The sequence below is a fragment of the Symphodus melops genome (genome assembly GCF_947650265.1).
Source record: "Symphodus melops genome assembly, chromosome: 13".
Lineage (NCBI taxonomy): Eukaryota > Metazoa > Chordata > Actinopteri > Labriformes > Labridae > Symphodus > Symphodus melops.
This window is the reverse complement of record NC_136703.1, coordinates 5,535,249-5,557,409: the sequence shown is the minus strand read 5'-3', so window position 1 is coordinate 5,557,409 and position 22,161 is coordinate 5,535,249. Positions and strand designations below refer to the sequence as shown.

The following is a 22,161-nucleotide window of genomic DNA, read 5'->3' as shown; positions in this document are numbered from 1 at the left end:
AAAACCTACTCCTGTATTTGTTTTCCTTTTTGTCCTTTAAGGGTCCGCCTGGTGCGAGAGGGGCAAGGGGAGAGCCAGGGCGACCAGGACTTCAGGTGGGTATTACCTGAAATAGTAGGACATAAAAATACAGACAATAATAAAACAAAAAATGCATTTCTCTTCCTCGTACTAAAATATCTGCCCCTCACTGCGCTCCATCGTCTGTCTTCTCCTGAAGGGCTCACCAGGGCCTCCCGGTCCAAAAGGTGAAGAGGGTATTCCTGGACCAAAGGTGAACTGCCACTCTCAGCTGTTCTTCAGATGGTTGAGTGAAGGAGTGGCTATACCTCTGTCTCATCTCTCTGCTCTGTGTTTGACAGGGAATAAGAGGGCTTGAAGGAAACATGGGTGGACCTGGACTCACTGGACCCAGGGTAAGACTCATTTTGAGGCCAAATGTGTAAAATTTAAAGCTCCTATATGGATTTTTTTAACTGGTTATGAAAATGGCTGAAGTGTATATGGATGCCTTTTATACAAGCTACACAAACAAACATGACAGTCAGAAAAATGGTGGATTATTTCGACATTATTTAAATGTCTGAAACAGCTGCAAAGAGGTGTCAGACAAGAAGATTCACAGCACGCTGCACAAATAACCAACATCACATCAATTATTCCCAATCACTAATACCATTAACCACTAAAAGAAACGAGTGAAATGGGCTGATTAACATACAAACATGAATACGACCCCAGTCCTTTTAGTGGATTTTAAGCTTTTTTAGCACCACCTACAGGCTGAAATGTATTTATATTAAGAAACAGATTGCCATGAAGTAAAGACTCACATCTGTTTGAAGCATCATTGCTTGTGAGGCATTCTGTAGGATCAAAATGTATTTTTTCATTTTGTCTAACACTCTGTATTGGTTTCATGTTTAGTGTTGGTAGAAATGACGTGAATTGTATCCTGCATAAAGGCCAACATGAGCCTCCCCAACCTCTCCTGTTTAGACACATGAAGCATCTGTATTCCCTTGACATGTTTGTATTACTTATGTCGTTTATTTTGATGCTTTAATGGTGATTTGATTATTTGATAACGAAGTAAAAAATACAAATACTGGAACCAGTCTGAACCCGCGGCTCAAAGGTTTTCCCAACCCACATGTGACTGAATATACATGATGCTCACTATTTGTTTATCACAGAATTACTCTCTTAATCTCTCTGACTAAATAACAATATTTTATTTAAAGGCGCCTTTCACAACTCTCAAGGTCACCTTACAAAGCAAGACTTGAATGGGTGTCCTTATGAAAACATTTATTGCAGATAAAAAAACATAAAACAAAGAAATATGGAGAAGGTTTCGTTGTACTTCTATTAAATGAAAAGAAGTTTAACTAGATGTTTAAGTATAATACTTACAAGTGATATACTTAAATTATTTTTTAATTTGTCATCTGCCTTCACTCCAAGATGAAACTCCAGTTTCATATACACTATATATATAAATATATATATACAGTATTTTCTAAGATTTGTAGTCCAGTGCTGAAGACAGTGAACTCCACAACCTGTAAATATACAGAACACTGTAGAACCAGACGCAGGTTTGACTCTGCCTTGGCTCTGATGATTCACGTTAGTGTTCATTTGTCTCAGGAGTGCAGGAACTGGCACCTGTTACTGTATGTTTGTTTTGTACAGGGTTTCCAAGGAATGCCAGGGCACCCAGGACCTTCAGGGGAAAGAGGCCCTTCAGGATCCGTGGGACCGACAGTAAGTACTAATCTCTTGTCACATTTGTTATGTATGGACCACAGTATTCTCAGTGAACATGGAAACATAAGAACTCTCCAGGCTGTGTGCACACACTTTTAGTTATTGTAAACGTTAAAGAAACTTCTCCCTGACGTGTCGTCACTCGTTTTACAAAGTTACATTTACGATGATGTCAAACTGAAGATGAAAGATGATGCACAGTCAAAATAAGGATGATGATGTTTCAGTTCATGTTTCTTTTGCTTCACAGGGATTATCAGGCAATAAAGGAGAGCGAGGAGAAAAGGTAGGATACAGCTTCATAAAATAGTTCTTATTATAAAACTGTCAACTGTATAAAGCTGCCTTTTTCTCCTGTTGGTAAATGTGCTGACAGGGGGAACCTCAGTCTATGGCCATGATCTACCAACTGGTCACACAGGCCTGTGAGCAGCTAGTGCACAGTGAGTATTCTGAGAAGTATGAATAATCTCAAATGATATGAATACATTTAACTCACCTATTTTAACAAGGTGCAATCACTTCATTCAGAGTTGTGTGTTTTTCAGATGAAGTCCTGAAGCTTGATAATTTAATGAATGAGATCAGTCGAAAGCCCACTCCTATTGAAGAGCCAGTGGGGCCTCCAGGAGAGCCTGGTGTACCAGGGCCCAGGGGTCCGCCAGGCAGCAGGGGCACCCAGGGTAATGTCGGTACAAGGGGGAGATTTGGCAGACCTGGATACCCAGGAGAACAGGGTAAAACACCTGCATATAGAGCTTGTTGAAATAAAAATAATGAAGCGACTGGTGTCCACAAGTTGGCGTTCATAAATGATGGACCTACTTCTTCATTTTGGGGTCACGTGAGAACATTTCCAGCTTTTCATTTTGCTGATTTGTCTCCTCCTCCTCTCCAGGAAGAAGGGGTCCTCCAGGGCACAAAGGTGATGTAGGGACAAATGTCCAGGGGCCCTCCGGGGTCAAAGGATTCGCAGGTACTTCATTTATTTGTTTTGTCAGTGTAGTATAACACATGAACAATCTTAAGATCAATCAGTCAACAACTCTGATGTCTACTTATGATCATGTTGTGTATCATGTCTGCAGGTCCTCCAGGCGAGTCCAAGTTGGGAACTCCGGGTTACAAAGGAGACGATGGTAAGCAAGGACCCCCGGGAATCCCCGGACCTTCTGGTCAGCCAGGCGAGATTGGACCGCCGGGTGTGTGTGACAGCAGTGGAGGCTGCAGAGGAGTTCCCCAGCAACCAGGTTAACTATGAAATACTGAAATGTATGAACTGTGAAAAGCATTCCTGAAGAGATGTGTTGAAGGCCCATCTGGCTCTCTAGCAGCTAACTACTCCACTGTTAACCAGCGAGTGACTTGCTATGAGCTGAAAAAGCTTGTAGTGAGTCACCAGTTACATACCTTATGTCTGAACAGGTTTTGTGCTGTAATGTTTAGTTAGCTACCTGCTACAACCCAAGTGCAAACTCTGATGATGGCTCCTTATAGGGAAAACACTTTTAAATAATATAATGATAAAAGTGTCATTTTATAGTAAGTTGTGCTGCATGGTGTTGCAGTGGTTAGCGCTGTCGGGCAGGACCTCTCTGTGTGGAGTTTGCATGTTCTCTCTGTGACTGCAGGTTGTCTGTTTCTACATGTTAGCCCTGTGATTGATCCTGCCTTTCACCCAATAACATGTGGATTGGCTCCTGCCCACCTGCAACACCAAACAGGACAACACATTATACATAATGGATAATAATAAGTTACTCTAGTCTGTTGTGGTATTTTTATAGAAAATTAAAAAATGTGCTCATGTTGTTCTTCTGTCAGGAAATAATCCAAACATTGCCATGTTTTTATCGTGAATGCATTCTCTCAATTATTTGCAGATACTGACAAGAACAATGTAAATGTGTGTTGACTCTTTTTTTTGTGTGTGTGCGCCCATCTATCTCAGAAGACCCATATTACGGTTACCAACCTTAAGTGGATATTATCAAGAAGGCTGCAACGGACAGGTATGATGATGGACATCTGCTTTAAATGACTATGGTTCCTTTGGAGCTGAATGGCTGGAAACGAAGATTCAAAAGCTAAACTGAAGAGGTTTGGTGGGTTTGAATTTGCCACTGACTGAATCTGAAGCTGTTGGGGCTGCTTCGTTATGTGTGAGAAAAGGAAACACTCAAGGGAGGATCTCTGTCCTCTTGTTTGAGCGTGCTGAAATTTATAAAATGGCTCCAAATGATGCAAGGATAATTAAGAAGCTTTTTTTAGAAGTGTTGGAAAGATAGCATTATAAATGAAACTAATTCTCCTTTGGAATCAGTCACGCGCTGTCTTATACACCAGAATCGCACTGAAACCTTTTATGTTATTTTATGTATTCATGCACTGTATCAATGCCAAGTAGTTTAGCCAGCTGTGGTACATTCCCACTTATTTCATTTGCTAACCTTAACTGCCTCAATGATAATGAAAAAGCATAATCCATGGTGTAAAAGTGTTTGTTTTTTTTCCATGGTATAAACGATACTGTGAGAATGTGTGTAAGATCACTTTGTATATTGTTTATAGTATTGACTGTTCATAGATATTATTGATGTCTGCTATTTTATGTTCTACCTACTCCTTTTGAAAATTCACGTTTACATTGTCTGAAACCGAGGGTTTGGGTAAAAACATCACATAACGCGTGCGTGTGTGTTTGCGTGTGTGTCTGTGTCTGTGTGTGTGTGTGTGTGTGTGTGTGTTTTTAAAACATTATTTTTAGGTAGTTGTACTTTGTTTATAAGTATTTTATATCTTGTTCATAAACTTTATTCAAACATGTCTAATGAAGTGTTATTGTGTTTTTTTTAATCTGACTCTTTTAACTGCGGGATGGTTTGGTGTAGTTGCCTGATGTAAAATCCTCATGCTGATGGCAAAGTGATTATCTCCTATTCTTATCAGGGGTCAATGATATTCTGTGACAGGCTCTAAGTCTAAAATAAACGAGGGTATGGGTTGCAATTTTGAAATATTTTAAATAATTAAAACAATTTGCCAGAAGAAATTAAGGTGTGTTTAAGTGTTCAAACTAGCAGCAGAATATCAGTATGCAATTTTATTTGTTTGGTATTTAAAATGTAATTACAGTTTGGGAAGACATACCTGTATTTAAAATACTACTATAATAACCTACAACCATTTTTTTTCTCTTTTTAAAGCACCTTCAATTAGTCAACAAGAATCTATTCGCAGTAGTGGTATGTCATACGCATATAATTTGTCGGAACCTTGGTGAAGATTTGTTTCTAGTGGGGTCTATTTTGAGGAGCACAAAAGCGGATTAGAAAACTCGCGCGAGTGTTACTCTCGATTTCCGGTTTTGAAAATAATCTGTATATGTTTCAAAATAAATGTCACCTTGTTTTTTTCTGCGCAGACTGAGGAGCGATAATCACGGCCGGTGCTCTGAAACTATGACCTCATTAATCCTGCCTCAGTATCACCAGACGAAGTGTTTACACGTAACTTTTCTATCCAATGTGTTTTAAAATAGCTGATGATAAATGATTGCAAAATAACGGGTCCTCGGTCATGTTTTTGACCAAAAGCTCCAGCGAGTTAAAGAGAGTGAAGGTGTTTCAGAATAATATTATTCAGTGCCATTTGAAAAATCACATGTATCTGCGTGTAGTACATCTCAGTTTGCAAAAGGTATTGTGGTCTTGTAACAAACGTTTTCATGGAAAAAATCAAACAAAAAAACACATTTAATGAAGTTTAATAGAAAATACAAGGCTGCGATGTTTTTTTTTTTTTTTTTTTTTTTTTAAATCGTGGGTTGTGGTCATTTAGAGCCATAAGATCAAGATACCCTTCCATGTTGTGGCAGCATACAGTCTTAACATGTTTAATATCTCAAGTGTTTAAAATAAATGCCACCAATGATTTATTTTGAAAACTACATAAAGCTATACCGGATGTTACGCTGTATTGTTTGTAGTTTAACCCTCTGTAGGTAAAACAAGTCGACATGGCCAGCAGAAAAACTTCTCACCCCAAACGGGTCGATCCAGACAAATACTCCGTGCTGTTACCAACCTATAACGAGAGAGAGAACCTGCCTCTGATCGTCTGGCTGCTGGTGAAATATTTCGGGGAAAGGTGAGTCCGAGGTAACCTGGAAACAAGTCTCGGCTAATGTTAGCTTTGAGCTAACGAGATGATGAGCTGTCACTAAACCAGCTCGACTCTTCACTTCAGTTTACTTTTTATTGATCACGATAACAGGGTCAATTTATTTAAAGTTTAAGCTGAAACAAGCTCAAACTAGACTAAATAATTACTCTTGACTTTAACTTGGTGTATGTTTTTACATTTATACCATACGAATACAGGTACAGCAATGCAAAGCAACAGATACAGATTTTGCTAAGATAAAGTAATACATCATGTCAAATGTGAATAAAATGCTTTTTTAAATAGTAAAGGTGTTGTGTAGTGACAGAAGATACTTATCATCTTTCCTGAACAACTTTCAAAAACAAAATTCATCAGAGATCAAGAGAATAAATAAAAGATGGTTTTTTAGGTTTAACAAAAACAAATGTGAACATCACTGTACTTGTTTAACTTACTGAGTAAAAGTTTGTTGTGTTGTGACAGTGGCTATAACTACGAGATAATTGTGATCGACGACGGAAGCCCGGATGGTACACTGGAGGTAGCAGAGCAGCTGCAGAAGATTTATGGGGAGGATAAGATAGTGCGTGACATTATTGTAAAACCTTTCTTCACTGTGATGGTGCTCACTTTAATATGTTAACTCAGTGCTTCAACACGTCTTTGTTTGTGTATGATTCTCAATGCTTCAATATTCCTATGCACACTTAGATCGAGTACTGACAGGTGTATAATATCATCTTTGAACATTTGATCTGACTCTCCTTTCTGCACTTCAGCTTCTAAGACCAAGAGCGAAAAAGTTAGGGCTTGGTAAGTTGGACAATTTCAAAATAAAAGTGATGTATTCTTACTTAGAGCCGTTTACCAGCTACTAATGAAATACACTTTTATTTTTAAAGGCACGGCCTACATCCATGGTATGAAGCATGCTACTGGGAACTTCATCATCATAATGGATGCAGATCTTTCCCATCATGTGAGTTGAGCATGTTTTTCTTTAGGTACAGAGTAGATTCTTAGTATTATTATTTCGTAAACTTCTGTCTCTGTTCATTCATAAATCTTTTGGTCAACAATGTATGTATTTTAAGAGAGTTTTTTTTTTCTTAATTTTCTGGAAATCACAATTTCCTAACACAAACATGACAACTTTATTTTTTTTACTTGGTCTGACCAGCAGTCTGAACAAGGGTTGTCACAATACCAGAAATGTAAACTACCAAATGAATGATACTGGTAAGACTCAAACTGTATCATATATTATTTTAAAACACATGCTATCATAAAGTGTTTAATCTACACTCAAAGACATGTACTTGGACAAAGAGTAAATCCTTCCGTTTTAAAAAGTAAAGAGAAAGGATTGAAGTTTTAAAATTCACCTGAGTCAGAAGCGGTCGTTATGATCAAGGAAGTTTTACACCTGAGTATGTGGTTTGTGTCTCTGATTGTAAACAAACAGCCATACTCTGTATTATTGAGAAACTACAGTATTAAATAGAAGCGATATGGGGCATCGGGAGACCTGGTGGTTATTGTACAGAGGCTTCGGCCCTCCAAGCGGACGACCCGGGTTTGAATCCGACCTTTGGCTACATTGCCATTCATCACTCTGTCTCCGACTTCTGACTCTGTCCACCGTCCTGTCTCTAAATAAAAGCACACAAAGCCAAATAAACTTTAAGGAAAAAAAGAAGAGGATAGATTTGATCCAACCAGATTAATAGGACAGAAGGTTACACTAAATCTGTCAGATATATCCCTTTAAAAAAAAAACCTGTCATCAACAGCCAATGATCAGCTAATTCATTTCATTCTAGCTTATTTTTAACTCTTTCTAATGTGCGTGATGGGTATTGATTTCATATCAGATGTGTGTCTTTGTATCATGGGGAACTCCTTTCGGTCCACTGTGTCTTTAATTAAATTAATCTGTAACAAGTTCTGTGTTGGATTTTCCACATAAAGAAGTATAGTCTTTAATTGTTTTTGTTGTTGTTTTTTTCTCTATTATTTCAGCCCAAATTTATCCCAGAATTTATTGAGTAAGTGTCTTTACATTTTCACTCTCAATCATTTGATTGTGTTTTACAGAGTTCATCTCAACAGGAACATATTCAGCATTTTAAACAGTTCAGTGAAGTGACGTTAATGACGGGTAGAGGAGGGCTTCACTTCAAACTATTTTCTCTTGATTGTTAGATTGCAGAAGGAAGGTAATTACGACGTGGTGTCAGGTACTCGATACCGAGGGGATGGAGGTGTGTACGGCTGGGACCTTCGCAGGAAACTCATCAGGTAACTGCAACTCAAAAACGGTGAAATGACTTTAATTTCCACTGACTCTGATTTCAGAGAGAAAGAGTGTGACGTTTGATTTTCTGTTTCCTTTTCGCTCTCAGTCGAGGGGCCAACTTTTTGACTCAGGTGTTGTTGAGACCCGGCGCTTCAGATCTCACGGGGAGCTTCAGGTGAGTGCTGCATGTGAAGTGAAATAAACTGCGGCTGAAATACGAACTGTGATTCCATGTGGGTGTGCTGCTTGTGTTCCCTGGTGCCAGGCTTTATAAGAAGGAGGTGCTGGAGAGTCTGATGAAGCGCTGTGTGTCTAAAGGATACGTCTTCCAGATGGAGATGATCGTCCGCGCCCGGCAGCTCAACTACACAATCGGAGAAGTAAGGACATAGATGTTGTTGCTGTCTTTCATGCAGTCATTCATTGATTCATGTGGTTAATTAAAGAGCGTTCTCACACTTGAGGCCGCCTGGAGAAGAAGACAGACGCTTCATGCGAGCACACAGCCAGCGCTTTTCTGCCTGGAAAAAAACTCTAAGTGGACACAGGGACTAAAACAACACATCAGCTAGAAATACTACTGATATTAAGTTTATTATACTGAGGTTTTGGGTCAGATTGTGAGAGACGTGTAATTTTCGGGGGAACCAGTGTAACTGATTTGGAAGAGCAGGATTGTAACACTTGGCCCTTTGATCCATGTCTATCCTGCCGTCTCTCATCAGTTGTCCCATGAATACAGTCAAGGGCCAAAAAACATTTCCAAAATAGTTCAATAGGTAATCAGATGGCTTTGCGATTATGTCACATATCCCATGTAGGTCATCCCTCACTCTCTCCTCTCTCTCTCTTCAGCTGTGTAATAAAGGTATAAAAAGCCCCAAAATACATCTTAAAAAAATAAACGTAGACTGTCTATGAAGCCAGGTGGGAGACCTGGTCTCACATTGTCTGGATGATAAAAAAATGAAATCTCTCCACTTTTCTTTTTTGTTTCATCAATGGTGAAAATAAAAGTAAACAAGAAGAATGATTCACCAAAATTGTTTCTTTTTTTCTCTTCTTTTCTTCTTTCAAACAACAGGTGCCGATTTCCTTTGTGGATCGAGTTTATGGAGAGTCCAAGCTTGGAGGGAATGAGATCATTTCTTTTGTGAAAGGACTGCTCACACTCTTTGCCACAACATGATCACTGTTTGGATGTAGCACAATAGTTGTTTTAACAAAGGGACACTTACCATTGGTCAGACAGTGACATGATGGTATACTGTAGGACAAGAGGGGCTCTGCTCGCACTCATTTTGAAACTATTCTCTGTCAGTAACCGTCCTGAAAACTGAAGGAAATGGTGCTTCACATTCCCATCATTTTGTTGAGTTGTTTTAGATCATGCGCATAGAACACTTCAAGATGACTTGCTTTATCTGTGATTGTATAAAATAAACTGTTTGTATAGTTTGTTGTGTTTTTTCTGGTTTTATTCCTTCAACAGTCTCAAAGCCTAAAGCAGTGACAGAGAGTAAGCAGCTTCACTTCTTATTTATTATTATTCAAGGTGAGCACTAACCTCAGGTACTTACTCAACAACTCAGAAAACGTGAAATTCAGTGTAGAAATTCACACATGACCTTGGAAATAGTCACATTTTTTTAGCCTTGTGTGGTGCCACGTTATAGGTTTTTCATCAGAACATGTGGTGGCTATTCAGTGATGACACAGCTGAGGTAACGATAACGGTTTTTAAATGTTTCTCACATACACTGATGCAGTGATTCCGGATGAGTGACCTTCACCTTGAGGTACACAAGTTTGACAATTGCACAGGTGACCTAAATCCTTTGTATTTAAAAAAACAACATACCACAACAACTAGATTTTTTTGTAAATCATTTAAATGCAAACGACTGAGAAGTCCAACTACTGTCAATTTCAATTATTTATTGGTCTTTACAGAGGGGTGTGGTGCCCAAGAAATTAGTGTTTTACTAAGTGGTAAGTTGTCTCAAACGTTTGTTACTTGGATGTGATGTATCTAGTGATCACATCGATGTAAATATTGATAAATTAGGTTTAAAAGACAGAAAATAAAAGCATTTCACAGTATATAGTTTTCTCCTTACAAAAATGGTGGAGTCATTTGCATGACGGATTACAATGTCAGGAAATTCCCCCAGGGCAATACCAGTGGTTATTTAAACTCATTTTTAAGAAATCTGAACCTTGAAAGGTTGATCTGACCCCTTTAGGGGAGGCTTCATCTCACAGCAAACCTAGAGATCACCATGTACTTTGAATCAGAGACAGAAAGTGTGATGTAGCCTGTTGGGGAATTAACTTTTTTTTAATTATGATTGGAGGAGGGTAAGGGGTTAAATGGAGTTGACTGAGAACTTTAACCAGTTCAAATGCAGTTTATATGAGATTATGTGTTCAGCGTTGTTAGGGGCTTCCTTTAGAGGGCATAGTGCAGAAAAGTAGTCCCTTTCATTCTAGGAGAAACAAGCACAGTACAGCGCCACCCACCGTCGGTCAAACTCTTGCTACCAATCACACTAACTACTGTGGCTGAAGACGTCCGACCCTTCGTGGGGGGAGGAGAGGGGGACGCTTAAACTGCGCATGCTCGTGAACTGATGAAGGCCCCACTGAAGAAGGACGCCCGCTGTCGATTAAACCCTGCAACTGCTGCTCCGCGTTGTTTACCCCTCCGACTTGAGATACACAAACCAAAAGAGGCCTCTGCGGGATTTTTGAGGGTCGAGTAATGTCTTTTTTTGTAAAGATATACACTTAATTGGCCAGGCTGATTAACAGACCAATTAAGACTTTAATGAGCAGAGGGTCGCGAGGGATCTCACTCACAATAAGATTATTTATGCTAATCAAGTAGACGTCACTTCCGCCCCTTTTATTTGCGCCATTTTGGATAGGGCAGTTTCTAGCCTGATGTGTATTGTCTGTCAGTGAGCAGAATAGTCAGAGCTTTACCGGCTGAAAGGTAATAATATAAAGACTTTAGGCACATTTTTTTTAAAGAGTGGTCACGCCGGGAGTTATTCCCAAACAATAGGGTAGGAGGTTCTGTCCTCTACACCTCAAGGAATGGATGTTTTAATTGTCTCATGAGTGGTGAGGGGGCTTTTTGTTGCCTTTTGCCGACGACAGGGACGAAGGTAGTCCGTTTCGGAGAGGGGGGGACGTTTGGTGTGGAGGACTGAAAGACGGGGCCGGGGTGGCTAGCTGTCACCTGCGAGGATCACAACGACATCTGGTCCCAGGGAAAGTGACTGTACATCGCCACTGCCATCCTGAAGTGACACATTTCACTCAGACGGGAGTGCTGGATGTGAAAGCAGGTAAACTTGTCTGTCATTAAACGGGACATAACCGTTAAAAAAACGTTGTCGTTTGCTGTTAGCCGTTGACTAACCTGCGGGGATGAGACGGGTAATGTGTTGAAGTAAAGCTGAGGTAACTTGGCTGGCTATGTGAAGTCGTTGGTCGTTTCAATCATAACTCAAATTCAACCAGATATCCGGAAGGGTTCATTTATTGTAACAGCCCCGCGAATATCAAACGCATTCAATCAAGGGGACCAAACGGCAGCATGTTGTGGGTGCGAGTTAGTTAGCTTAGCATGCTAACTTAGCGCGCTGTGTCTCCCCCCTCTATTCTTTGTCAGTTCTCTGTCTAAAGCTATCGATGTCGATACAGCCAGATGTTGATGAGAGATTACAGTCAACACACCACACAGATTGCTGCTTGTTCTGCGTGGAACTAAATAATCACTAACTGGGGTTTTGCGAATGAATATTGAAAGTGCATCTACATGACTAGTCTCAGTGTTTGTTTTTGGGGGGGGGGGGGTGGGGGGGAGACACGATTCACACTCAGGAGCACAGAGACAGGTTGTGCACATGTTATTCTCCTAGTTTGGTTCATCAAAGTTTGCTTTTAATAAATCAAACGTAAGTTAATTTGAATATGATCAGACAGCTGATATAAAGGGTTATGATGCTCTCAAACCTGTTTTTTTTTATTTCAGGGTAAGTGGACTGTCACTAAGTCTGGAAAAGTGTCAGATTGTTATCAGGGTCATTACCATCAACCTTACTAACATTAACACCTCACACATACAGACAGACCTCCACTTACACGGAGGGGCTTTAGACAGGTATGGTGGCTCCACTTAAAATATACTAACCTGAATGGATTTTATGAATCTCAAACTTTTATTTAAATTCACATGTTGACTGAAGCTTTTAGTAAATCCATCCAGTGAAGGAGCTGAATGAACAGCATAATTAAAACACAACATAGGTTATCATGATGTCCCAGTGGAGTCATTGTGTGAAGAGAGATACTGTATGTGGTTAAAGGCTGGTTGAAGGCCTCTAATATTTTTTCTCTTTTTCGCAACACAGGCGAAGGGGTAAGCCTGTTTTATGCCAGCAGCCCTCAGCAGAACAGCCTCCTATTGCCTTTCCTCCCTCTCCTATCCCTTCTCTCCCTTCCTTCTCTCCTACTCTCAGCCTCTCCTTGGCTTTTTTTTTTCTCGCCCCTTTTCTTCCACCACCCCCTCCCCTACGCATCTCTCCTTTGCCCCCCCTTTCTCTCACCCTCTACCATTTCCTCTCTCCCCCTCCTTCACTCAGCCTCCCTCTCTCCCTTCCTTCCACCCTCCCTCCTAAGCCTGCCTGTCCAACCCCCCCCTCCCCTCCCCCCTCCACTTCCGTCGCTCTCTCCTCCTCTACTCTGTCCTCTCTGTTTTCCTCTCTCCCCTCTCACACTCCCTCCTCTCCCCTCGCTCACTTGCTCCCCTCGCTCTCTCGCTCTCTCTCTCTCTCTGCCTCCTCCTCCTTCTAGCTCCCTCACCCACCCACTCCCCCACACTCACCCACCCTCTTAACTGAACTCTCTTGCTCCTTCTGTCCCTCCCCTTTCAACATGCCTCTCTCCCTCCCTCCCTCCCTCCCTCCCTCACTCCTCACCTCCCTTCCTCTCCCCTCCCTTCCTTCTCCACTGCAGACATATTGTGGAGGCTACTGCTGACTCAATAGGAGGCGCCATTCTGTGATGGTATTGCGAGGCAGGGAGAAAAGGGGCAGGCAGAGCATAGGGAGGCTTACATAATGGTGCTGCTCTCTAGCGCCATCCAGGAGTAATGAGAGGAAGTAGGAAGGAAAGACAGAGAGGAAGTGGACAAGGATGTATGTCCAGCATATTTTTTTAATGGTAGACAGACGGCAAACGGGCAAGACAAATACATGAACAGGTGTATGGACGCAATCATCAGCAGTTCTCTCAAATCTTGACCAGGCCGGTGGCCTCTGGAGCAGGTCAGATGCACAGTTCCTGTCTTCGGTTTTGTGTTTTCTCAAAGGAAAATGAACTGTGTTGTTCACAGGGATTGTTTGCGATTGAGTTGTTTGTTTTGACTGAGCTGCCTGTTTGTCATCGATCATCATTGACCTTTGACCTCAGTACATGGAGCACCGTTTTTTTTTATTTATTTTTTTTTATAAAGGTTTATTTTTGGCCTTTTTGCCTTTTATTGATAGGACAGTGGATAGAGTTGGAAAGGGGGAGAGAGTGGGGAGAGACATGCGGGAAAGTGGCCACAGGCCGGACGCGAACCCGGGCCGCCCGTGCGAGGAGCAAAGCCTCGCAACATGGTACGCGCGCTGTCGCTGCCGCTGAGCTATCGGCGCCCCCTGGAGCACCGTTTTAAAGAGAGACATTTGACCTGCCGCTTTTGACAAGGGTTGTATGATACATTGCATTAGCATTGACATGGTGATGTGCACATGTGCAATGATGACAGCATAGGATGTTTGTTGTCATGCCAGTTAACTTAAACATGTCACGGTTCAACTTTCGCGGACTGATACTGAAAGAAAGTTCTTGACATTCTCTCGGTTATTGTACAGGAAAGATTTGTCTGAAAATAAAATTGTTTGCAGATAACCGGTTTGCGATCTCTGATGAAAGATGCATTTGTAAGGTCCCTGCATCGCCTGCCTGTTAACAAGCATGTGGACAGATGAGGCATGCGTCACTTTATGCATGACCGCAGCACTTGGCTACATATGTGGACCAAAGGAGCTAATGTACAGTGGAATGCATTATTAAGTGTTGTGTGAATCACAGACAGTACACAGTGATCTTTCTATTTGAAAAGTTCAGCCTGCAACTCTGACTTTTCAAATCCAGATCTGTCCGTACCTACTGCCAGCATATAGATTAATCTATTTGTTAAGTTGATATGTTCAAGTTACACCATCATTTATCAGACTAAACAGACATGTTACACAGTTAGTTAGAACTGTTTCGCCTACATGTTAATAACACTTGGTTTTAGTGAGGTCATTATGTCAGTGTTGCTGGGCACTAAGTGATCTTGTTTATAGTGAAACCTGTACGTTTGACATCATCATTAATAAGTTAAAAGTCTCAGACTTTCCTCCATTTGCTTGTGCATTAGTGTTAGATCATTCGAAGGCAGCACATCCGTTGTGTATTTGCTTACTCGTGCACGAGGTCAAGTTGAACCAGACCTAGTTTTAGCCATCAAACATTTAATTACACAAACTATTCCTGAGACTGAAGTTCATGGGTTGTTGTTTATGTTCTTGTTGATACCTAGAGAAATCCCCTCCTGTAGCCCCATGTGCTGAATGCATGGCTGGTTAGCCTGAATCCTCACTATGAGAGTGCACTTTGTAATCTATCAGGGAACAACTTCATCCCTTTTAGTTTCATAACGCGAGCTAAAAATTCTTAGTCGCGATAGCTGAATAAAGCTATAATGAACTGTCGGACTAGATGTATTCCTCCCCATGCCAAAGCAGCCTGACCTTCAAAAGATAGTTCCAGCCATCAGTGGAGCATCTTTCTCATTTGATGGGGGTTGTCATCGTTTTAGTTGTAGCGTGAACTCCATTATACACTGAAGTTAGAAATAAAAAATCCATGGTTATTATCATGAATGTTCTCTGCTTGCATCCCTTCTTGCTATTCGAGTGAAGTCAAGTACAGTCGAATTGATTCCCGACTTGTGATACTGACACCTGTTCAGATATACCCTGCTCCTGATAACATGCTTTATGTGTCTGTCTTTCAATCCAGGTGGGCAGGATGTTCCAGCTCCCTGTCAATAACCTCGGCAGTCTGCGGAAAGCAAGAAAAAATGTTAAAAGGGTGCTTGGGGATATTGGTTTGGAGTTCTGCAGAGATCACCTAGAGGTGAGCATGCTCAGACAACTGTGCTTTCTGTGTTCATGTGTTTTCTTAAGAAGGATTTTATGCATTACTAGAACTTACTGTCGCCTCACAAAATATGGTTCTGATTGTCATTAAGAAAATGTCTTATTCCCAACATCATATTTAACCCTGATAAGAGCTGAGAATGATTCTTGTTTGGATGAAATATAAACCTGTTGTACATGCAGGAAATGTTGGGTTACATTTAATGTAACTGAAATTTCTTTGATTTGATTTGCCTTGCTATGAGAAGTAATGTTCAAGTAAGGTGACTGGAACTACTGCATAAATATCAAGCATTTATAATGATAGTCTATGAACTGGATTCATACAGTGTGTACAGTATGTCCTTTCCTTAGTAGACATGTCCTTTTATAATATGTTATGTTCAAGAAGGATACTCCTAGTGACGTGTACAAGAAGAAATATTTCCAGGGATGAGGTTTTAGACTGTCCTGTTGAATACTGTCTAATTTATGTCACAGGTTCTAATGTTTGCTCGGCTTCAAGTCTAAGTTATTTGTTTGCACCTTATGAATTATCATCCAAAATGTGGTGCCTGTAGCCTAGTGGTTAGTGTGCGTGCCTCATGTACGGATGTCATTCTCTCCCCAATTTCTAAATTCTTCCACTGTCGTATCTGTAAAATTTAGGAATAAAGAGCCAAGATAAAAAAATATATATATATATATCAGCCACAATCAATATGACTCATTCTATGTAGATATGATTCTAAAGAGATGATCAGTTAAAAACATTGACTCATTTTGAGCCCGAACATTGCTTGTTCTAAAGGACAGTAGGTTTCAATTCTCACCCTCCAAAATATGTCAAATAAATATTTCAATATTTTTTTTGCTGCCTGTGACCTGAAAAATGACTTGTTTAAAATATCACATTTTCTTTACTTGCATAAAAAAAGATCTGTATTTATTTTTTCTTGACTTTACATAAAGAACAGATTTAGACTGTACTAATTGTGACCTCACATTTAAATGACACTAGCAACATTTTACAAAGTAAGAGTAGCAAAGCGTTTTAACCGGCAGAAACATTGAACAGAGCCAGACTCCAGATAAACAGAAATCTGCTGGGACTGTGTTGGGCTTTACATTTTCATTGGTGCAGGTATTACCTGGCATTGATCATGCAGTGTCTGTGAGCTGTAGCATGCTCGTCCTTTTAACAATGCTCTCAAGGTTTGCTTATGGTCTTAACTTATGCAGTCTCTCTCTCTCTCTGAATGGCAAAAAAGAAGCTAAGAGGATTCTCCAGAGTTGGAGGGTCCTCCGCTCATGGCCTTTAGATGCACAGTATGGTGTATCAAGACAACCTGTCACTGCAGATTTCAATCAAGCCAGAGCAAAAACTGAACAGAGAGAATACAGACTCTTAAGTTTGAGGTGCAGGAGTTTCCCCCAATGTCTCTTTATAAGTGTGTGAGGGAACACTGCGACTGCCTGCTCTCAGGAGCTGCAGTTTAGGTATTCTGAACAGGTCAATCTTCTAATGATCTAAAACTGATCAATGTAGACCTTTTTTTAAATAAATAAAATATAATTTCGTAAGTGTAATTGTCTGACTTTTTCCAATGTTAACACTGAACCTTGTCCCCAAAACCAAATTATACCCAAGTGTGAAATTGTATTTTAAAACCGTTTTGTTTTGTCTTGTCTGAAGTAATGACCTTCACTCTTCTTTGTTTAGGACTACAAAGAGTATACTCCTCCAGAGGTGTATATAAAGCACACTAACTGGGATGATGTATGCATGTGGGAACCATCCCATACCAAAGTCCAGGTGTGTGACACTTTCAATTACACACTCTCACATAAATATTCAGTTTATTTCAACATGTATACAAGTACAAAACATGTCTGATGGTACAATATTGTACTCAATACAATACAATACTACTAAAGAACCTAATTATTTTCTCACCTTATCTCTCCAGGACTACAGATCAAAACCTTTCTGCTGCACTGGCTGCCTCTTCTCATCCAAGTACTTCTCTGCATACAAGAGCCATTTTCGCAATGTCCACAGCGAGGACTTTGAGAACAACATCCTGCTCAACTGCCCCTACTGCACTTATAACGGCAACAAAAAGACCCTCGAAACACACATTAAACTATTCCACATGCCGAACAACGCTGTGAGGCAGGCCACTGGTGGAATGGTAGCTGGAGCTGGAGGGGTGATGATGAAGGATGGTGTCCTCAAAAGGACTTCGGACAGTGTGGAACAGGCTGTGTACTACTGCAAGAAGTGCACCTACAGGGACCCTTTGTACAATGTGGTGCGAAAGCACATCTACCGGGAACACTTCCAGCAAGTGGCCCAGCCCTACATTGTGAAACCAGGAGAGAAGACAAACACTCAGAACGGTGGCACAGCAGGAGCGACAGGCAATACAGAGAGTAATAAAACGAACATTGTCAACAGTAACCAGATTCATTGCAAGAAGTGTCTGTTTGTTCCGAGGACCTACGAGGCGCTTGTTCAACATGTGATTGAGGATCACGAGAGGATAGGCTACCAGGTAACTGCCATGATTGGACACACCAGCGTGATATTTCCTCGTCCCAAACCAACCCTCATTATCCCACCAAAAACCCTAGGTGACAAAACCATCATTGGGATGGGTCCTAAAGGTGCAGTGATGGCCACTACCAGGACTCCCGGCTCACAGCAGCTGGGTCGTGTTGTCATCCCATCAAAGCCCGGCTTCAACTCAAGTCTTTTACCTGGGTTGAAACACGATGCAGTAAGATTAAAAGCTGGGACCACCCAGCCATTTTCTGTTGGCAGTCAGCAAGTGAGGGTTACTTTACCAGGCAATGCCCAAGTCTCCGTGCCCCAGCAGTCGCATGCCGCAAAGCAGCTTATTTCTGGTGGCAACCTGCGGAGTCAAGTTGTTGTCAGCGCCTCTTCATCACTCAAATCCAACTCCCTGGGTTCACGTGTCCAGGCGGCAGCGACCACTGTAGCTTCTGTTACTTCTAAGAAAGGTGGTTCCTCAGTCCTTGGTACGTCTTATACCCAGAAGTGGAAAATCTGCACCATCTGCAATGAGCTCTTTCCAGAGAATGTCTATAGTGCTCATTTTGAGAAGGAGCACAAAGCGGAGAAGGTTCCTGCTGTAGCTAACTACATAATGAAGATCCACAACTTCACCAGCAAGTGTCTCTACTGCAACCGCTATCTCCCAAGTGACACTTTGTTAAACCACATGTTGATTCATGGTCTGTCTTGCCCACACTGCCGTGCGACTTTTAATGACGTTGAGAAGATGGTGGCTCACATGCGCCTGTCCCACCCAGAGGAGAGTGTTGGCCCACGCACAGATTCTCCCTTGACCTTTGACCTCACTCTGCAGCAGGGTAGTCCCAAAAATGTTCAGTTGATTGTCACTACCTACAACATGAAAGATGCCCCAGAGGAATCTGTGGCATTTCATGCTCAAAACAACAACACAGCCTCCGTCCCGTCCGCCTTGTCTGCCTCCCTTATATCAGGCAAGAGGTTAATGCCTCAACATCCTCCCAAAACGCCTTTAGCAAATGCTGACAGTGCACCAACAAAGAGTAACCCTCAGGCGTCTGTGCCCTACAAGAGGGACGTGGGCAAGACACTTTGTCCCCTTTGTTTTTCAATCCTCAAGGGCCCAATCTCAGACTCACTGGCACACCACCTGAGAGACAGGCACCAGGTGATTCAGACAGTTCACCCAGTGGAAAAGAAGCTGACCTACAAGTGTATTCACTGTTTGGGGGTTTATACTAGCAACATGACTGCCTCCACCATCACACTACACTTGGTGCACTGTCGAGGTGTAGGGAAATCTCAGAATGGACAAGATAGCCGGGCAGCACATTCTCCTCGTGTCAGCCAGAACCAGAGCAGCTCTCTCAAACGGGCCAGCTTTGACAGTTCTGACTCTGGTGCACCAAAAAGGAGGAGGCCCGGACCCCCTGGAGAAAGGGCCCACCCACGGGATTACAACGGGCCGTGTGCATTTGTAGAGAACTCTGACGAGCCTGTAATTCTGGCCCTTGACCCCAAAGGACACGAAAATGAGTCTTACGAATCCAGAAAGGCATTCCTCACGCAATATTTCAACGAAGCACCGTATCCCACGCGGCGGGAGGTAGAGAAGCTCGCAGCCAGTCTTTGGCTATGGAAGTCTGACATCTCGAGCCACTTTGTGAACAAAAGGAGGAAATGTGTACAGGAATGTGAGACCCAAACTGCTAATGTGTTGCTTGGGTTCAGTATGCACGAGCTTAGTAAAGTAAGACATGAGCTAGCATTAGTTCTGGACGACGTGTTTGAGGGCAGACAAAGCAAGAGGCGGACGTCCAGTACACATATGGGGTTGTCAGAGCAGGCTCTACAGAGACATAAGGCGCTTGTTGCTGCTAATGGTGGCGTGGCCCCGCCAAGAAAGGGACAGCCCATTGAAGAAGATACTCAAGTAAGCCCATCTGCCCTAAAACCTGTCAGTGCCAGCAGAAACCAACCCAAGACAATCAACAGCACCTTACTACAGAAAACGCCTCTAGACCTCTCTGAGCCCATTGCCATCGACTCTGACAGTGATGAGGAAGAGCAGCAGAGGCATTGCAGGGAACGAGAGGGAGAGGTACATCTCCATGGTAACAAACAGCTTACTGAAGCTAAAGAAAGAACTGAGCCAAGGACAGGGGCCAAGATTGTTTCAGATCTTGATGATTTATCAGATGACGATGAGGAGGATGATGATGATGATGATGAAGAGGATGATGACGAGGAGGAGGACGAAGGCGCACATGTAGAGAATGGTTTCGGACCCACAGGTGCCTCAGGAAGACTGGATGCTAAAGAAAGAGAGACTCTGCCCATTATCATTCCCAAGTTTGTTCCATCATCTGCAAGAAGTGGGAGGGACAGGGCGCAGCTGGGCAAACAGCAGGTCTGACTGCTAAAACCAACAAGACTCACACAGTCCAAGAGACACTTAGGTTTTTGATCCATGCCAACAAACCTGCCTCGCTTGAACTGAAGGACAGTCCCTGTTAATGCTGGCTTTTTGTGAAGGAGGGGGGTCAAGAAACAGATGGAACGACTTGAGTCAACTCAAAACAAGCCATCCAGTAACGTTCACGGACAGGACTCAACAAGCAGCTAAGATTGATGTAAAGATTTGTAAACAGTTTTAATCTGTTTCCTCCAGTGCGAGGGGCTGGTGCAAAGAAAAAACAGTTACACCAAACAAATAGAAAGTTTTTTGCCTTCTATATTCTTTATTACATTAAGATAAAGGGTAATGTTCATTTCGCCACTGAACTTGTTAAAGTGGCTCAAAATATTGAGTTATTGTTCGGTTGAGCCTTTGAGCTGACCAGATAATCCATCATTTTTCCTTCTACTGAGATGGGTAATGTATATTTGTACAGTCTTTTAGACGTGTTTGGACACATGTTGCCGTACATGTACCCTTCAATATTTGCTATTACCTGTGTGTAAGGTAGCCTCATAAGTTATACATTGGTATGCTTAACGCTAGATGTTGCTTTGGTGGCTGGTATTTTCTTGTGTTTAAGTTTATTTTTTAACAAACCTAGTTTTTCTTTGCAAAATAATATATCTATATATAAATGAAATAATAGAATGATTTGTTTTTGCTTTCAACTTGACCTAGATTTTATTTGAATTTTTTTTTTTTTTTTTAGTTTTTGGTTCTGACAATATACTGGCGCTGAGTTTTTCCACTTTCTCTTACAGTATTAAGGACCATTTCATCATCTTTTGCAGCCTTATGCTCACTAGCCTTGACTCGACTCTTCTTGCTCTTTTATTTTCGGTTCACATAGTTTCTTCGCTCCACAAGGCTGAACTGTCCCAATTCTGACACTCGCAGAAGTTGAAGCCTCTTTTTCCCCCAAAAAATAGTCGTGTTCAATATGTGTTCTTTGAATTGTGCGTATTTGTTTTGTTTCCATTTTTCACTTAAGCATTTATGAACAATAAAGTGCTGTAATTGTGCTTCTCACTTAACTTCAGTTTAAGTTTCTTTAACAATAGGTTCCACAGAAAAAGTCTTCATACTCTCTAAAAACTGCAGTTGGTGTTTGAGGCTGAAATTGTGTCAAAGTTAGGAAATCTTGGAGCTGGTTTACTCGTACAACTGTCAGTTAAGTTCTGCTTTGTGGTAGAAAAGGAGCTACTGAGTGAATCACAGTGGGGGGTAAAGTTATGTCTGATGTAGGATATTGCACACTGGTGGGTTGTTGGGGGGTTTAAATACTGTAGTTAATGGTTTCCTACTAAATATTTTCCCTATATATTATGGTAGGGGTTTCCTTTTACATTGAATGGGCAGTTACGTAGGGAGAAATGTGATTTTGCCAATTAAACAGAAGATATTGCCTTTAATTATGAACGGAGTATTTAGTTAAATTGGACTGTCAGGGTGAAGACGCTAGTTTTTAAGTGTAATTTGATGAGCGACACTTTTTGCAGCTGATTTCCAAAATAGCTTATCTTTAAAAACTCACCTTAAGAGAAAGATTCAGGCAACTAGCAGTGAAAAAAATCTGTATGGTTATTTACATTGGCCACAAACGTTATGTCCCTTTTCATGTTTGTTTGTTTTTTTTGTTATTCTTTGTAGGGTA

General features: G+C 41.4%; 3 protein-coding genes across 8 annotated transcripts in view; all 3 read left to right on the top strand.

Moving 5' to 3' along the window:
- The window catches only part of LOC306833541 (collagen alpha-1(XX) chain-like), a 31,801-nt gene extending 27,202 nt beyond the window's left edge, over positions 1-4,599 (top strand). Inside the window, exons 33-42 of one of the 2 annotated variants that reach the window (XM_079358856.1) lie at positions 42-95; positions 221-274; positions 363-416; positions 1,699-1,770; positions 2,024-2,059; positions 2,150-2,216; positions 2,322-2,510; positions 2,672-2,749; positions 2,862-3,023; positions 3,728-4,599. In XM_079358856.1, the coding sequence (XP_079214982.1) occupies positions 42-95; positions 221-274; positions 363-416; positions 1,699-1,770; positions 2,024-2,059; positions 2,150-2,216; positions 2,322-2,510; positions 2,672-2,749; positions 2,862-3,023; positions 3,728-3,753 (792 nt within the window). In that variant the 3' untranslated portion in view covers positions 3,754-4,599. Of the gene's footprint in view, positions 1-41; positions 96-220; positions 275-362; positions 417-1,698; positions 1,771-2,023; positions 2,060-2,149; positions 2,217-2,321; positions 2,511-2,671; positions 2,750-2,861; positions 3,024-3,724 lie in introns of both variants that reach the window. The other variant, XM_079358855.1, reaches the window with a different exon arrangement.
- Positions 4,600-5,724: 1,125 nt separating this feature from the next.
- On the top strand, positions 5,725-9,697 carry dpm1 (dolichyl-phosphate mannosyltransferase subunit 1, catalytic). The gene is made up of 9 exons (XM_079358734.1): positions 5,725-5,922; positions 6,424-6,523; positions 6,720-6,753; positions 6,843-6,919; positions 7,963-7,988; positions 8,146-8,241; positions 8,346-8,414; positions 8,505-8,619; positions 9,324-9,697. Exons 1-9 carry the CDS (start codon positions 5,792-5,794, stop codon positions 9,426-9,428), a joined length of 753 nt encoding a protein of 250 aa, XP_079214860.1. The 5' UTR covers positions 5,725-5,791; the 3' UTR covers positions 9,429-9,697.
- Positions 9,698-11,001: 1,304 nt separating this feature from the next.
- Positions 11,002-21,541, top strand: adnpb (activity-dependent neuroprotector homeobox b). 5 transcript variants are annotated; one of them, XM_079358723.1, is made up of 5 exons: positions 11,002-11,237; positions 11,405-11,595; positions 15,368-15,484; positions 17,210-17,302; positions 17,457-21,541. In XM_079358723.1, exons 3-5 carry the CDS (start codon positions 15,377-15,379, stop codon positions 20,460-20,462), a joined length of 3,207 nt encoding a protein of 1,068 aa, XP_079214849.1. In that variant the 5' UTR covers positions 11,002-11,237; positions 11,405-11,595; positions 15,368-15,376; the 3' UTR covers positions 20,463-21,541. The 5 variants fall into 5 exon arrangements, with proteins under 5 accessions (XP_079214849.1, XP_079214848.1, XP_079214851.1 ...); XM_079358722.1 differs by having other exon boundaries at positions 11,002-11,310; XM_079358725.1 differs by lacking the exon at positions 11,405-11,595.
- Positions 21,542-22,161: the final 620 nt, after the last annotated feature.